General features: G+C 37.3%; 1 protein-coding gene across 18 annotated transcripts in view; it reads right to left on the bottom strand.

The window, feature by feature from the left end:
- The window catches only part of OSBPL6 (oxysterol binding protein like 6), a 111,137-nt gene that overhangs the window by 18,692 nt on the left and 77,600 nt on the right, over positions 1–14,845 (bottom strand). For 9 of the 18 annotated variants that reach the window (XM_074595197.1, XM_074595201.1, XM_074595199.1 and 6 more), the window contains 6 exons: positions 8,279–8,444; positions 7,177–7,307; positions 5,054–5,161; positions 2,519–2,656; positions 1,059–1,146; positions 604–857 (listed from right to left, as the gene is read on the bottom strand). In XM_074595197.1, the coding sequence (XP_074451298.1) occupies positions 604–857; positions 1,059–1,146; positions 2,519–2,656; positions 5,054–5,161; positions 7,177–7,307; positions 8,279–8,444 (885 nt within the window). Of the gene's footprint in view, positions 1–603; positions 858–1,058; positions 1,147–2,518; positions 2,657–5,053; positions 5,162–7,176; positions 7,308–8,278; positions 8,445–12,591; positions 12,667–14,845 lie in introns of all 18 variants that reach the window. The other 9 variants (XM_074595191.1, XM_074595192.1, XM_074595196.1 and 6 more) reach the window with 2 other exon arrangements.

Consider the following 14,845-nt stretch of genomic DNA (forward strand, 5'->3'; position numbering starts at 1 on the left):
TGTTCAGCAACAACATCGACAACTTTCCCCTAACAGTTTTTCCCTGTTTCTTCTGAGGAAAAGGAAACATGACAGATCAAAACATCTCGAGAACTGAACATAGGCTATTGGCTGCCAGTTAAAAACATAAGACATACTTATAGGGGAGCTGAAGTCAGGCTGCCCAGGCAAACTTTGTTTTGGTATTTTGGAAATTCTCTATTAGGAATTACCTAGGATGACATCTTATTGACACCTACATTGATCATAAGCCAGCCACAGACTTGATTAGCTCTTGGACGCTGCTGGACTTGACCACTGAAAGCCAGGAAAGGATGCTGCAGGGTTAGAAACTGCCACTGCCTACATATGTAGTCCTAGAGAGCAAGATCAGTCTTCACATCAGTGAATCACAATTGCTGGACTTGGTTTGAGGTCAAGAAAAGTCCTTCAGCCTTGTTCAGATCAAACCTACCACCCGTAATTGTTCACAGGATTCGTCTGACCCAGCAGGGAGGTCTGTTGTCTGTGAGCAGAAGGAGCAAGAGAGGACCCTGCACAGACCTCCACTCAACAGTTTCCATTTTACTACAGACATAAGTAGTGTTACACTGAATTTATTACCATACGTTCATAAGGATCATCTGTTTCAGCAGCCTTGTCCAAGAGTTCACTGTATTCCAGCTCTTCACAAAGATGTTGCAAGGTATTCAGAGGTTCATTTAGCTCAACTGGCATGGATACTTTGGAAAGATCTTTGCCAATGTTATTTCTCAAAATATTCCACAGATTGATATTACTGGTGTCAGGGCTGGGAGCTGGGAGACAAGTTCTCCGTCCATTCCTGAATGCGCCTCCTGTTAGCTCACCATTGAGAACTGGGAAGGGAAAAAAAAATATTATCATAAGAAAGCACAGATTAAGAAAGACAGACTTATCCATTGAACCAAGTCACCACCAGAACAAGCAAGCCCAACTTCACTGATTTCAGCTGAGCTGGTCTTGTACAGACATGCAGTAAATCTGGTACATGAACATAACCAACGTAATTTCCCAAAGTTTAAAACATAGCCGAATACTTTGCCGAGAAATGTTGTCTGCAACACTGGTGTTGTCCTCAGATATATTATCACTCACATCACTGATATAAGATTCATCATCAGAAGCCTAAAACATGAATAAAATATCAATTAAGCCAAACACACATAAAATATACTGACAAATTAGACAAAAATAATTAAATGAAACACAAATATTCAAGGAAATCATCTCTACCCAATTAGAGCTTTTAACTAAATCAACTGGATGTTTTAATCAGCCCATATTGCCAATACACTAAAAGTGTCAAAACAAATTCTATGCTCTCCTTATGTTTCTGAATTGCTTATTATGAAGCCAAATATAGATATTACATTTGCAAAAGGGTGACTTCAAATGAGACCAGAGATGAACAAAAAATTGACAGTGTAACGTGCTGGGGATGGGAGGTGAGAAGAAACAGTTGGATTTGTGCTCTTCAGGAGGAACAAAACAATAAAACTCTGCTTATGTTTCAGTAAAAAATTATATGAAAATCTACTTATTTTGCAAAACAAGAACTAGATCAGTGTTAAGACTATTTTTAATAAATTTCTTTTACAAAAAATATTTTTTTTCAGAAATATTACTTTCAAAATACTTTACAGTGTTTACTGATGACAGGGTATTATAAGGCCTATGCCATTTGGGGGTGATTTTGTAAAGTTTGTGTTTTATTTATACCATACAGACACACCAACTTTTTATGCTGATATAGACAATCCAGACTATTGAGATAACATGTACTTTACATCTATCAGAAGCAATAAGATAAGGAACCATTCCATTCTTTAGATGAGCAACTCTAGCCGTGGTTTTGCCAACTCGTAACACACGAGCAAGCCTTGTCAAAGAGAAAATATGGTTGCACACTCTTATTTCCTCTTACAGAAGAGTTGTGGTAGACCACAGCACTACTATGTCTTCATAAAAAAAGTATTTAAAAAAAATCAATAATTTTTTAAAATTGAAGAATTTATTCAGGATAGCACAGCAAAGGTGTGGACAGCAACGTGATTCAGGAGCCTGAACTGTATCTGACTGCTTCAACTTTGAGCTTGAGTGAGCCAATTTTTCAGGGTTTTGTCTACTTCTCTGGTTACAGAGAATAATTTTATATGTATAGTAGAAGACTTTTTTAAAGAATATTTTAAAATCTAAATTAGACGACTGCATAGTCAGATGTAATTGCTCCTACGTCATTCATATCTGAAGCTGCCATAGTCTAGCAAGAACATGTACTGAACATAAGCTCCTGATACAAACAACTTTCAACCCAGTTTTACACTTCGGGGAGCTTCTGCACCCCATCACAAGGGAGTCTCGGGTTCATTTGTCTACACCTTATACATTCTGATACCTTTTTATTCTAAGTAGCATTATATAAAAAAAAAAATTCACTAGGGGTAGCAATACCTAAATCTGTCCAATGGCAAAGCTGCAGCATGCTGTCATAGCCTACCTCGTTTTCTGAGGAGCTGGCAGATAGAAGCACTTCCTGTGCATCAAAGAACTCTGAAACGGATTCAGACATAGAGAGCCTGCTCTCATTAGAAACTTGCTGAGACAGTGGCAAACTGACATGAATTTGTTCACCCGTCTGTAAATAAATCACAGAAATATAAAATTATTATTTCTAATATAAAAGAAATATGTATAGAAGGGGGAAATCACCTGAATAATTTTTCTATGCCAAATTATAAGCACAGATAGTAAAACCAGCATTTTAGTAGGGCTTTGTGCATACCTAACAGATGAGACTTTAACAGCTACAAAATAAAGTGCATTTTGAGCAGTGAGATACACATCTTCATTTCAGGCCTGCTCAGCATCAGCTGCTAAGTTTTAGCAGCACGAAGAATCACAGATCTAGTTCTGTATCCAGAGGAATGATTTTGTGGACAATAGCTGGATTGTGTCAGACAAGTGCAACCATGAAATTCAGATGAAAAGACACCTGTTCATAACAAATTACGTGACTGGGAGCTAGCTGGGATACAACCAAAACTCAAGTATAAAGCTTTATAAGGTCAGGAAGTTACTTTCAAAATAAGTGCGCTTGTGAATGAGTTTAGTAACAAATGTTTTAAATGTTTGAATATTCAGGAGAATGGCTATAGTATATATTTATGTGCTTTTATCCCATGTTTGTAGTCCAAATCTCATTTGGGTTACACCATTAACACTGAATCAATACTACTAAAAGGAATGAACTCTCTATGGTTTATTATAAAGAGAATTTTACAGCAAAGGCAAGGGTTCAAAATTGTATTATGTGTATATCAGTAGGGGGACAAGCTAATTGAAATAGTGGAACATATCTTCCTCTTCCTGCCATTGACGGCAGGAACATCAGGTTTCAACATGTTACCCTACAGGCTATCGCTTTAAGAAGGGGGGAAAACAAATTAAGATTTTCTCCCTGTATCATCCCACCAAAGGAGCTGCTGCTGTGGAGGGAAAGAGGCTTCTGACTTAATCCCTTAATTTATACAGCATGTTGCTTCTGGGAGATAATACAGATGAAACTACTGAAGCCCTTCTAAACACAGATAACTCTTCAGATTGCAACTCCATCCCCATTAATCTTACTACAGAGGTCCTGCAAATGGTTTTGTTGACATCTTAATCCTGTAGAATTATTCTATATAGTTGCCTCAAAATGCATTAACAAAAATAAAATCACAAACGAGCCAAGAGGTCAAAAGCCATTCCTTTTTACTGGGTCTTATAAACTTGTAGATGGATTATGATGTTTGATGAATTATAATGGAAGTAGAAGCTCATTTCACTGTTATCTTTACATGAAGTGATTAAAACTTGAAGGTTTTGCATAAACTAGAGGGACTTGGAAAAATACACATGCCTCTACCTGAAAAAGATTCTCACACAGGCATTATCTACACACTGCAAGATTATATATATAAAGCAATCAAGAGAAGAAGCGAATAAGGGATCTGGGAATCTCCTTGAAAAACTCCTTCAATCAGACACACTTGAACCAAGATAACAATGTACATATGAAAAAAAAAAAAAAAAAACAAAACCAAAAAAAACCAGCTAGCCAACAAAAAAATACAAAATAGAAAAAATGGTCATTGCTCAGAGCTTCACTGCAGATTGCTGTGCTGTGGCACTCCTTCACCTCTATCTTCTGTCGCTAGTCTCTAACATGCTGGACTCTTAGAAAAATGGTTTGGATGTTTTCAGAAAGCAAATAAACAAAAGTAATTGGAAACATATTTTCACTTTCCTTTCTTGTTGGAAGAAATAATTAGGAGACAAGAGTATGTTAACTGAAATGGCATATGCATAGAAAAAAAACAGTGGAAAAGACAAATGAAAAATATTTTGGTAAAATGCAAGCAGAATCATTGTCAAAGTGACCATATTAATTGTAACATACTACAGCTCACAAATTGAGATTTGTGCTTCTCATGAGAGAAGCTGACCTGCTATTAATACAAATGTTCGGTAATCTGTTGACTGAGGAAAGCAAAACAAGAAAGACTAGATGTTGCAAACATGATATTAGCATAGTGATTGGTTCATTGACTGAATTTTTTGATTTCATCAGTGCCACTCAACACATTACACATTAGGCCCTCTAAGCACTTGCAGGATCAGGCCATTAAATACTTCAGTGTGCTGTTGATTTGGCAAGAAACCAAGATACAGAATTGGTTAGCTAGTGCGTGTTACAGTCAAATACAGTAAAAACCTCACTAATTCCCACAGCCCAGAATTAATATTCCAAAACTGGATTCCTTCCCCGTTTCTCTGCAGAGACCAAACTGAGTTCTTTCATGAGATCTGAAATATGCAAAATAAAAGACAGAAGTTTTATTTTATGTAGGGAAAATATAATCTGACTTTTTCTATAAATGAACACTTGCCAATCTGAAAAATTCCGTAATTTGCCAGGTGTGTTTCAGCTATTAGTGAGAATTAGCAAGGTTTGATTGTACTCTAAATCCATTAAAGGCCAAAGTCTTACCTCATCAGGACTAGGGATAATATTTACACTGACAACCTGATCACAAATAACAGATTCTGAATGTATTCTGTTCAAGCGACTCCTTAGTTCAGCATTCTGGTTGAGAGCCTTAAAATAAAAATTGCACATTTCATTTAAAATTAAAAGTAAGCGTTAAACAGGAAAAAAGAAAAAAAAAAGCAGCTTCTTCCCACCAATTTCCTAAGAAATCACATGATCTAGTGTTTTGGTTGGTTTGCCTTCAGTGATTTTCAAGAGGCAGGGGGGACAGATATTCTCCTAGAATGTAGCAATGGCATTGTACCTTAATTCTTCAGATAGCTCTTTGACAGGTGTACTGGTGGGTTATGTACATTATGGAAATGGGGAGTGAATGCAACAAGAAAGAATGAAACTGTCGAACAAACAGGAACTACCTGCAAAATGCCCAAAGAGGCAATTCTTGGTTTAGAACTATACAGCCCTTTCTGAGCCAAGGTTATCAGCACATAGAGCCTGCAGAAGGAAACTGCTTCCCTCGCTGCAAAAACAACATAATTGCTAGTATCATTGGGTGTTTGCCCATCCAGGTCCTACTGATCCATTAGAGTGTCACAAATACCAAAAGAATTCAACTGGTGTCTGGTATCTGCTGATTTTTCTCCTTTTTTAAAGCCCAATCTAGTTCCTAAATTTTTGTGCATATATACATATTGCCTGTTATCTAGAAAGACTCACGTGCAAGATTCTGAAATCCGGAAAAAGTATATTATGTTACATACCTAGAACACGAACTGACTTAACCCTAATATATTCCCAGCACTGACGATTATAGAAAAGAACAACAGACAGACATACTATTTTAGTGGAAAATGATAATGTAGTAAGAATCTTCTGCCTCACCCTAGTGCAAACTCAGGAATAGATTGCATGAATGTACTGAAACAAAGTAGGACCAAAGTAAAATAGGTTAGCTTAAACTTTCGCTAAACAGTTTAAATTACTCCATTTTGCTTTGTTCTGAAATGGTCTGGGCATGTTCACAGTTGACATCTACCAGGAAGGGAAGGTGATGACCACCGCAGCCTGGCAGTAGCTTCTTAAACTGCTCAAACCTGGTCATGAGACTGGTCAAACACAGCTGTCTGACAAAGGTCAAATTTCCATTTATTCCCCATTGAGACTATGAAGTAACGTGTGATGGTGACTTTTAGACTGACCCTGGAGGCCAGGGACAAGAAGAAAACATGACCACTTATTTCATACAAGTTGCTAATAAGTCTCCACATGTCTTGGTTAAAGTTGTACCGATAACCAGAAATGGTTACCCTCATCTCTTGTCCTTAACCTTTCTTTATTACAACACATGTTAATCCATCTGCGTAACATGATACAGATATATCTATAGAAATGTTGTGCATTAATTTTAATCTCATAGCAAAAACCTCCAACCCAGTAACAGTGTACGAAATTATATACGCATTTGGGTGAAGTTCTGTTTGCCTTTAAAACTCTGCTCACATCTCTTGCAGATGCAGCACTCCACACCAATCCATTCTTCAGAGTAAAAGCTTTTATGGTTTCTTGACAATGAATTAAAAAAAGATTGAGTTATTTTTCAACCTGAGGAGTTACTGTTGGTTTACCTCTTCTTCCCCACTAAAGCCAATGACAAGTTTTCCTTTGGCTTCAGTGGGAGAGGCGCTGGACAGTAATAGCTGTGTATCTGAAAATCCAATTTACCCACGATTATCCTGCAATCCATGATTTCTTTTGCAGTTAGAGATATGGACAAATCTGAAAACATACAGTCAAAATTAAAAATTTAATTATGAAAATAAGAATATCTCCTTGGCTGTGCTGGAAACAGCTCCAGGAAAGATGTCTACCATTTGTATAAAAACATTTGATCCTTTTTCTTTACTGTGGAAAACCATAACAGATACATGCTTGCACAAACAAACGATATCCTTCACCTCCACATGCATTGAGGTTAGGCCTATTTCATAGGAGAACATACGGCATAGTTCTGGTCAAGAACTTGCCTTTTTCTTGGCTCCTTCTACCTCAGGAAATGGCCAAAATACAAAAGAAATAGTGTATGTGGCAAAGGCAGATGCATGTAAAATCAAATCAGAACATACCTGAGAGAGGGACTGTCTGAGGTGTGCTATTTGAGCATTGTGCCCTGTAAGATCCTGCTCTGAAACAATCTGCTTAAGCTTCTCCTTCTCTATAGCTATGCTGTTAAAGGCAGACTTCAAAAGAGAATGCACTAAGCAAAAAGAAAAAAAGACAACAAGTGTTTTCTCAGCTACGGAACTACACATTGACATCTATTACAATATTTCAGCAATAAAGACAGAGAGTGAGATTTCCATCCCACAATTATGGAAATTTGAAGCAAAGATCTGAACTTCAAGTAATCTGTGCCAAATTAAGTACAAACACTTACAGCTTGAGGTTTTAATGTGCATACGGTATGTTCACACATATGTCATTTGAGCATATTCTTGGGGATGAACGTATGGAAAGGTGCATATTTGGAAAACCTGTGCCCAATGTGTGTTCTTTTCTTTCTGTTTTTTTATTTTTCTTTTCAGCATAACAAAAAATCAGTTCTGCTAAGACTTAAGATTGCACTAATAAAGGGGATTACTTGGTCTTTAAACAGGTTTTTGACATTTTTTCAGATATCAGTCTCACATTTTTCCTGTGTTTGTTATATAACAGATAGCAAACTGATAACAAACCCTTTTAAAAATAGTATTTTCAGTCTGTAGAACCATTCATTTATTGGCAATAAAATGACATTTCTGAAGGACACTCTAGTGATAAACTCTTCTTCTTTTATTTCCACTGACATAGAAAACATTGCACAAAAATGAATTGCACAACATTATATATAGCAATGACATTCTGATACATCTTTGGGGAGAATTAAAGTGTTTTACTGAGAAAAAAAATTGTTTGCAAATTCAGTCATGTATTTACAAGATGCAGAAAGTAGTCCAGAAGACTTCTAAAACAATCTTTTATCAGTTTACCTATCTCTATATTCATGACATCCATAGAAAACGTAAGAAGGATAATACATGTTGCCTTTATGTAAGTCACCTGCCCAGCTAAAAATTCTTATACAATATCATCTAATGCAGACAAATGCCTTGGCGGTAATTAAGTGAAGTCAGTAAAGAAATAAAACAAAGTAGCAGAATAAAGGAAAGGCTTGACATTTCCAGTTACCTTTTTGCGCCATCAGGCAGAATTCTTCTTGAAGTTTCATGTACTCAGTGGAGCACTCCAGAGGGTCCGTTACATGGCTTGGGGGAGTCTGAAACTCAATGTCTGCACAAAGGTTGGGATTGGATGAATGTAGTCGAACGGGTGACATTGTAGCACTGAAAGGGACCTACAGCAAGAAACAGTGAAGAAATATTGTACAAGTTGCAACCAACATTTTGACTCTGTTGGAGAAAATACAAATTTCTTCTCAAAACAAAAGACTTAGTTCACAATGTGAAGAACATAGTAAGAGCGAGCATGTAACTTTTTACTCTCCTAAATCTCAACGCAGCTGATGCAGAATTCTCTTGAAATTTTTCCACTGAAACAGACAAAAGAAGGCCTAAGTACATAGCTAACAGCTAATGATGAAGCATGTCAATTTTAACATTTACAAAAAATGGACCATTTCCTAATGCTTAAAAGATGACTGGAAAATTGAACCATGACACATGCTGCTTTATATTTGGACATTTGAGACTACATGAAATAGGACTCTGTTGTTACAATGCCAACATTTGAAGTATGCAATTTCCTCCACAGATCTAGAAATAGAATATAATGTTATCAAACATATCATTGAAGTTTTTCAAAACTACTTGTAAATCTTGAGTTGAACCTCACTGTGCTGGCAACTATGAAGAGGGAAAAAGCATATAGTCTTTCTATATTCTTTCTAACTAAACAACAACCAAAAAATAACCAAACCAAAACTCCACCTGATTTCATTTAAAGTACATGAACTATAAATAAATGCAAAGAGATACGTTTAATAAGATGGAGCAAAGAATTTAGTTTATTATCATTTCAACTTCTCTTTCTCCTTCTATATTTTCAGGTACAGTAATTAAAATATATATGCAAATCTTTAAGTTATATACACATGTATCGTGTATTGAACAGTTACCTATATCTACATATGCAGTGTATGGCTACCACTGTTATATACGTGATGTGTCATGAGCGTATGTTTTATTTTCTTTTTATTTTACCATTTACACACATTTGTATAAAAATCAGGCCAGGAACCCAATTTTCAAATTTAAATGCAAAGGAAAGGCATGCAGAACTATATTGTGTTACTTAAATATTAAGCAATATTAAACATGTTGAAGACATTAAATCTAATTTATTTCATTATATTGATCAAATGTATAAATCAAGAATTTCCACACTGCAGCCCAATGTAATTATTCAAGTATGAAAAATGGTGCCAAAATATAAAATGTGTCTTCTGAGGCATGATAAAGAGCAGCAGATAACATAAAAAGTCATATTACTAAGAATTTTTATCAAGAGATACGTATTTGAAATTGGTACCTTGTTATTTGATTACATCAGGGAATGGTTTTATCAAACCCTTCCTGTAAAAGTTGTCATCAATATATGTTTCAGATTTCTGATTCGCCAATGAAACCCTCAAAATCCTGTTGGATTTACTCATCACATCTCACACCACTCATGAGCATAATCTGCAAAATACCATTTTCCATCCTGTTCTTCCTCAATTTCCAGATACATATAGCACACAAAATAATAGCTCTACTGCACCAATCTAGTATAAACATTATTCTCTTATATCATGTATTTTGATTTCCAGCTATATACACAATAGGCATTTTTAATTGGACCTCATTTTAGCCTCATATCAAGAAGACTTCATTAACATTCCTTCTGTTTGTACTGGATATTTACCCCAATATCTTCTTCACAAGTACCAGAGTGACTCTCTCAACAGCCCAACAAAACTAGGTTAATTGAATAATGTGATTAAACGTGGGAGACCATGTTCCCAGAACTTTCTGACTGGAAGCACTGCAAAGGTTCAATTGCTCCAGGTGGCTCCAGGAGGTCAGAGTAAGTGGCTACATGATAGCTGTGTGTGCAAGGAGCATGTATCCAACCCTCAAGCCCATCCAGAAGGCAGGAAAGCAAGCTGATGCTAGTTATAATGCAGGAGCTTGAGGGAGAGTCTCCGCAGCCCCGAGTGCCTGTGGTGACAGGGCAGGTTGCTCCAGCCCCACGGAGACTGGCTGAGCTGCAGGCAGGCTGCCCGCATGGGAGGGGGGCTCCTTCGTCACTTTGTGACCCACCTAGCTGAAGAGACCTGCTTTAGATCCATCATTTCTGCTTCATACCTCAGCTGGCGAGGCTGAAAAGCAAAGTTTCTGCAGGGTTTATTGGAAAAATAACATTTTAAAGTATGTCCTAGAAACAGCATTTACTGTCACACTGCTTGCAAGAAACATACATCCACATGAGAGACAAGTAGCTGCTCTGCCGACTTCTTTAAATACAAGAACCAAAAATATTGAACTGTTGACTGGCATAGACATAAACTCTCATATGCATCTTTTAGAAAAGTTTCCAAGCTACTTTCCACAGCAGATGAAAAAATCCACATTGAACAAATTCTTTCATTCCCTTGAATAGGCAACAGTTCAAGAAACACTGACAACACACGTTTCTTCCTCTTTTTTCCTTTCACTGCTTTGGTTTCTCTCTATATCCATGGTGACTTGATGATGATTTTATTACCCATTCTTTTTTTTGGTTGTTTTTTTGTTGCTGTTTTGGACGGGTTTTTAAAAATATTTAGCTTCTTTATGCATCACTCTAATTTCCTCTATACACACACTCTTCTAGACGTGACCTCAGATGTACCTTGTCCTGACTTTCTGCTTTATGCCAGGGACTTAATATGCACTCATCCATCACCTTCTTCAGAATTACGTGTTCATGTAGGACAGACTGTTCCCAGTGGAGTGAGTTGTAAGGAAAACCTCTTTCTGCCATGCATTTAACTGATGTAATTCTGCACCCCTCAGTCTATACACACAGCGTCGCTGTCTGGGAGAGACAAGCACTTTGCCACACCAGCCAGGAAGAACGGGCCATTGCCACAACCACTGCAACAGCTGCAGAGTCATTTTGATGCCTCTAGTTTTCCTTCCTCCTGCACGTCTTCCAGCTCCTCCAAGACCCCCCTCAATAGATCCTCACTTCAGCTGCAGGTAACAACTCAGCAATTTCCTGGACAACCGCTGCCTTGCAACCCAAGTCCAGCGGTCTTTGCTCCACTTAAGCACTCCTTGGTACAGCTCTTGCCAGTGCCGTGTACTGACTGCTGAACCTACTGGTTAGAGCCTCCCACTGACACGGCTCAGCCACGTAAACCAAGAAGTGGGTTGATTTCTCTGCTAGGCAGGCAGATCGATGAGAACAGAATATCAATCAATTATTGAGCACAGCATTCAGCACCAAGTGATTACTGGGGATTAAATTTAGATGAGTTAATCTGGGAACTGGAGAAACACCGATTTCTCTCATGCTTTTTAGGAGGGCCTAATAGTAACTGAATTTTGTGGTTCAGGTAGCAGAAACCCAAGGCTTAAGCAGAAGGGATCTGATCTAGGGGATTTTAGCTTATGGGCTGGAGCTGCAGACCCTGGAATACTTTAGCCTGATGAAGACATTCACTGCTTGGGCTAGGTAAGGGGTATGCATTTAAAGCTCACTTCAATCTTCAGCTGCACGGAGTCTTTGCTTATCTAGCTGTCGCACAAATCAGTTGATGGATTAGTACTAATGTCTGTATTGTGCATTCCTAATAAGTGCTTTCCTGATAATGCAGCAGCTGAAGATAGCCTTTTGATGCTAATTTGATTTCACAAGCAGCGCCTTCCCCCTCCCGATTCCCAGCCCCTGTGCTGATTTCATAGCTCCAGATTTTGCATCAAAGACTTAGAGAATTAGCAAAACTAAATACAAATGCTAGAGGTAGTAATATGACTTTTTGGGATTATGGAATGTAAACAGAAAATGTCTCAAATGAAAAGGCTAACCTTACACTACTCTAAAAAAAAAAAAAAAAAGGAAAAAAATCTGTGGCTATTCGTAACAAATCTCCTTGGTTCTGCTGTCTTCCTATAGACTGTCACGATAATCTTTTAACAGAATTAGATCATTTCTTTCCATTTTGTATAGTATACAGTGCAGTATGTCAAAGATGTTCAAATAGTGCAGGGCCTGAGTCCAACTGTCGCTTGCACTTGCATAAAGGAGGAGGCACATGTACCACGTAAACAAGCTCAGACCCACATTTATGGAATCCATTTGTGAAAAGCCTGATCACTTCTAAGAAACCCAAGCTGAAAGTGGGTAGCATGGACACCTCCAAGACGTGCAAGAAACATTTCCATAAGCTTATTACACATTCAAGTTACACAGCTTCCCATCTTTAGAGCTATCCCTTGATTTTTAAATCCACTCACTGTTGTAGCCACTGCAGCTGCCAGTCTCTGCCGGCGTCGTGTTGTGCTGAACTGGCCCTTCGGTGCCGGCCCTTCCTGACAGTGAATGCAAGAAGAGAAGGAAGTAGAAAAGAGAAGGGAAAGGGTGATGGGACACAGGAAGATGAAAGGTGATCAGAAAAGGGAGAGGGAGAGTCTTTAAGTGGAGTTCAATTTTGTTAACTCTTATGGCCTACACATTCTGAGGACATATCACATGTTTTCAGTTGTGTATGCCAGAGATATAAAAAGGCTAGATACTTCACTAAAATTATCTCCAGATGAGATGAACTGCAGTGCACTCACTACAACTACCAAAAAAAAAAAATTTCTATCAGCATTGCCATTCAGAGTCATGAGGCAATTATGGAATAAGAAAACAAAAAGAATGCTATGGCGTGGCAGAAAACACAAAACCCAAACTCCTTCTGGGGAGTCACTTGACCATCTAGAAGATGAATTCTGAAAGAGATCACTTTGCATTAGTGGAAGTGAATGAACTGTGGCCACTGAAGATGCATGTATCTCAATGGTAAAACTTTTCAGTGTGTATGTTATAGCGAGCTTGCTTATCTAAACATTCCTGTGCACAGCTCCAGCATTGCCATGCCCACCCTCGAGCCTATTTGTTCATTTTCTCCACACATCACTTTTCTGAGTTCCAGCTACTTCCCCTGTACATTACTGAAGGCTTGGCTTCCAAAGCAATACAAAAACTCAGATAAAGCAGCACAAATGAAAACTAAGTATTCCAACAACTACTTCCTTTTCTGCGTGCCTAACTTGTGGCCTCACCCTGCTTAATTTCACTTTTATTTTATTTTTAAGAAAATTCATCATAGTGTATTAAAGTCAAGCAAGTAATTGTCTAGTGCAGAGGAGCTCCACACCTATCACGAAGTTGTTCTATTTAATGCATAATCAAAATGTCATTATTTTGAAGCCATTGTAAGATTTTTAGAAGACTAGAAAAGCCACCTTTCTGCTTTCAGAAAACAATTTTCAATCCCTTAACATTTTTCTTCCCCTATATCTTCACCTATACCCACATCATTACTTTTAAATCTCTATATACATTTTTACTTGCTCTGAAAGCAGCCTGGGTGCTATACAAATGTCAAGGGTATAGACTGGATACATGGACACCATGCTGAAGGACAGGATATCGTAGTTCAATTAATAGCTGAAGTGTCTTGCTCCTGTAACATTCCCACTGGTAGGGTTACTGATTCTGAGAATGGCCACACCTTTCACCCTCTGGCTGATGCAGTGCTACTGACAATGGAAGGCTTATCTAATGATCACAGTAAGAGAAGCCTTGCTTTGTAATGTTTTATAAAATTCTCACATTAAAAAACACAAACATAACTTCTAAATTATAAAGTACAAATTTGTTAAAGACGACAATGCATTATCTGTATAGTGTAAAGTTCTTTATGCTCTACAGAAGTATTTCTATCCTGTGAATAAGAGTTTGGATGAATATTCTTGTTTAACTAATAGGGACGTATATAAATATATAATGTACAGAGAGACATTTGCACAAATATATATATATATTTAAGATTAAGAATGCAGGTATACATCATTAAAATTGGAACAATGAGCAGAACCACCCACTCCTCTCAACACAATAGAAAGTGAGGTCACAATCTGAGTTAGGTTATAAAGAAATACTTATTTAAGGGAAATGGTAATAAGCCAGTCTTCAGGTCTGGTTTCATTTCTGAGCTGAAAGCCTTGGTAGACCAAGATGACTTTTCGGGTCGCTCCATATAGTTGCCTATTAAACTACTCCCCACCCCAGAAAAAAAATATTGAAAAAAAAAAATCTGTCTTAGGACATGAAAACTTCAAGCTTTTGAGGGAAATCAAACCAACACTAGTTCATTTCATTGTTTTTTAGTAATAATTTTTTCTTCTTTTGAAGATCTTTAGATTGTCTTGAGAATGACAAATTGGTCTTTTACCCAAAGGGAAAAAACAAAACAAATTAAACCACAACTCAGTTTTTGTATAGAAGCATCATTTGTAAAATGAATGAATACAGGTCAACTAACCTGTTGTTGCAGGCCATTTTAATAAGACTTTAAATAGACTATTTAAAAACAAAATAAACCTCCTTCATAAAAGCAATCTTTCTTCAGAAAGGCAGTCCATGTATTACTGTTAAGTAAAGGCTTGTAAATTAAGCTGTTAATTCTAAATAATTTAGCAATACTAAATCCCCAAACCT

Source organism: Larus michahellis, chromosome 7 (genome assembly GCF_964199755.1).
Source record: "Larus michahellis chromosome 7, bLarMic1.1, whole genome shotgun sequence".
NCBI classification, from domain to species: Eukaryota; Metazoa; Chordata; class Aves; order Charadriiformes; family Laridae; genus Larus; species Larus michahellis.